This window comes from Anoplophora glabripennis, unplaced genomic scaffold, assembly GCF_000390285.2.
Source record: "Anoplophora glabripennis isolate ALB-LARVAE unplaced genomic scaffold, Agla_2.0 scaffold122, whole genome shotgun sequence".
NCBI lineage: Eukaryota > Metazoa > Arthropoda > Insecta > Coleoptera > Cerambycidae > Anoplophora > Anoplophora glabripennis.
The window spans coordinates 642,621-645,376 of NW_019416406.1; the positions used below are offsets into that span (position 1 = coordinate 642,621).

General features: G+C 33.4%; 1 protein-coding gene across 1 annotated transcript; it reads right to left on the minus strand.

Moving 5' to 3' along the window:
- Positions 1-1,053: 1,053 nt before the first annotated feature.
- Positions 1,054-2,523, minus strand: LOC108907888 (DNA translocase FtsK). The gene is made up of 2 exons (XM_018711722.1): positions 2,428-2,523; positions 1,054-1,979 (listed from the first exon to the last, which is right to left on the minus strand). Exons 1-2 carry the CDS (start codon positions 2,437-2,439, stop codon positions 1,371-1,373), a joined length of 621 nt encoding a protein of 206 aa, XP_018567238.1. The 5' UTR covers positions 2,440-2,523; the 3' UTR covers positions 1,054-1,370.
- Positions 2,524-2,756: the final 233 nt, after the last annotated feature.

Consider the following 2,756-nt stretch of genomic DNA (forward strand, 5'->3'; position numbering starts at 1 on the left):
AGGATATCTATCAACAAAAATTTCCTGCGTAACGTCGACCTCGTCCGTGCCATTTTTTTTATAAACTGCAGTACGTATCTAGTGACATTCCCTTTGCCTAGTAGTTTCGAATGCACGAATGCGATTCACTAGATCTATCTTAGAAACATTTTTTCTTATTTTCATATAGATAAAAAAATTGTTTTTCAAATACAGAACAATTTTTTTTCGAGTTTTGAAGCAACTACTCAAATTCAAAATTTGTCAGTATTATGGACAACATATATTTTTTAATCAAATTTTTAATCACTTTCCAGTTTCACATATAAAAAATAAAACAAACTGCGAGTTTGTACACTCTTTTTAAGCAATCTGTATTATAGTAATTATTAAACAATAAGAATGAATGTATTTTATCCTGTGAAATATTTCTGACTTAAATATGTATCACTTGTACAGTTCAGGAGTACATTCGGTATACAATACAGTATTAAAATAATTATTCAAATATGTGTTTACCTTTAAGAACCACACCCAGCTTCGCAGTCAAAGTCATGTAATGAAAGTTGTTATTTTCAATGTCTCAGTGAAATAAAACCAACATACCGATTTTGTACCAATTCACTAAAAAGGAACAAACCTTAATTTCCTCCTCACTAAATTTTATGTGACAGTAAAAGCAACTGTTTTCAAGTTAATAATAAATTCTAACAAATCATTTCATACGTAAAATTAATTGTACCTTCAGAAAAATATTAAATTGTTATGGCTAGGGCTCTATAATAATAAAGTACAAAATACATATTCTTGTGCCGAAAATATCACAAATATGAAATCTTGGCAAATTTTAGCAGACTAAAATTTATTTAGTAAAATATGCAGCATATTTAAAATAGTATATGTAGATATTTAACAAAAATTTCCAAAATAGAACCACCGAATAGATTTGTTTAAAATTTACAATGCACATTTATGTATTTTTGAAATATTAAGAATTAACTTACTGTAATTTTTTTTAATTATTTTTTAAATTAGAATTTTTAAGGTGAAGGAAATGGTAAATGAATGCAACAGTATCTTTACTATTTTTATTAAAGTACTTATCAGTCTGTTATTACTTTTCAGTACTTGTCTCTTTTTTAAATTTTACATATAAGTACAAAAAATAAATACATGTGGAAGTGTATCGAACAAATACATAACAAACGTGTAAACATAGAACATAGGAAAGGGAGCAACAGTTGCTTTATATTTTTAATAATGAAATATCTGTGAAGGCACTATTTTTGGAAGAGAACATGAGTATTTAGTTTTATAAATATATCACTAGAGATCCTAAGTAGGAAATTGTTCTATATACACTAAAAAATTTAATTGATTTCTAAATTAATTTATGATTTTTTGAAACTGTAGCTGAAACCGTCAGGGGATCTGTTCAGGGATAGTTTTCCTGGAGGATAAAACCTGTGTGGGGCAGGGGTGGTGGTCTCATAATTGGGCCTATATTGTTGCTGGGGTTGGTACTGAGGCTGGGGTTGGTACTGGGGTTGAGGCTGGTACTGGGGTTGAGGTTGAGGTTGAGGCTGGTACTGTTGTTGAGGTTGGTACTGTTGTGGAGGAGGTCTGTACTCGGGCCTGTAGTCGTTTTGTGGAGGTGGATTGTATTGGGGCAATGGAGTGTAGTTTGGTTGTGGGGCTACAGGTAAGGTGGTTGGCAGGGCTTGAGGAATTCCATCTCCGACAGCCATGAATCCATGTTTACCGGCAGTGTAGCTCACGGTGTGCCTTTGACCGTTGGGATCAACATAGGAATATGTGCCACGACGAGTTCCATCAGGTGAACTTTCTTCCTTGAAGTTGACTCCATCTTCTTGCTGATACTGTGCCCCGAATCTGCCATCACCACCGAGATATCTATCTTCAGCTAATATAGCTGCGGTCCTAGAATCTCCATGGTATCCTTGACCGAAGACGACCACAAGCAAAACTGACAACACGGCCTGCAATGAAGACAAACGATTTAATCAAGTTATTTCAGCCCTCTAGTTTACATTCAATTATGCAAATTATTTTAGTTAAGTAAGTTTTAAGTAATGTTAAAAGAAATTATATTTACACAAAGTATTTCAGTATATAACAGCATACTACATATTTGGTGGATTATAAATAAATTTGTCAATTAAATTAGGAAAAGTTATAATGAACTATTTAATATCAAAATGAAAGTATTTTGAGCACCCTGTAATAATATCACAATATTTTAGAACGTAAATATGGTTTGTTAGAACAAAGGAAATAATGCGTCTGAAGGCGAACCGCATTTCGCTGAAAAACTATCCTTTCTCTTTCAGATAATCCACGTTAAAATTCACATGAGCTTCAGAACCGACAGTATATTTGGTTAACTATCACTTATTTTCACTTTGGCTTGATTTTTTTGATACTCACTAATCTCAACATGGTGTACGGCGGTGTTGAGGTCTACCAAAGAGGCAAACTGACACTACTGCCCCCCTAAGCTCTCATTTTAATTTTATACCTCGCTCCAACCTTGATTAGTGCGACCCTGGAACACTCCCTGAAGAATCTGGTAAAGGTTTTGAGAGCTTTGTCAACAGACGCGATGCTACTACAACCGATTTGGCAAAGCTTTTTGTTCAGTCACTAAGCTCTTCACGAACTTTTCACGTGGGTTTTTAAATATATGGCTCGAATTTTAATCAACATAAATGTCATCCGGGTAATTTACCGCAAAGATGTAGTTCATTAATTTGTAA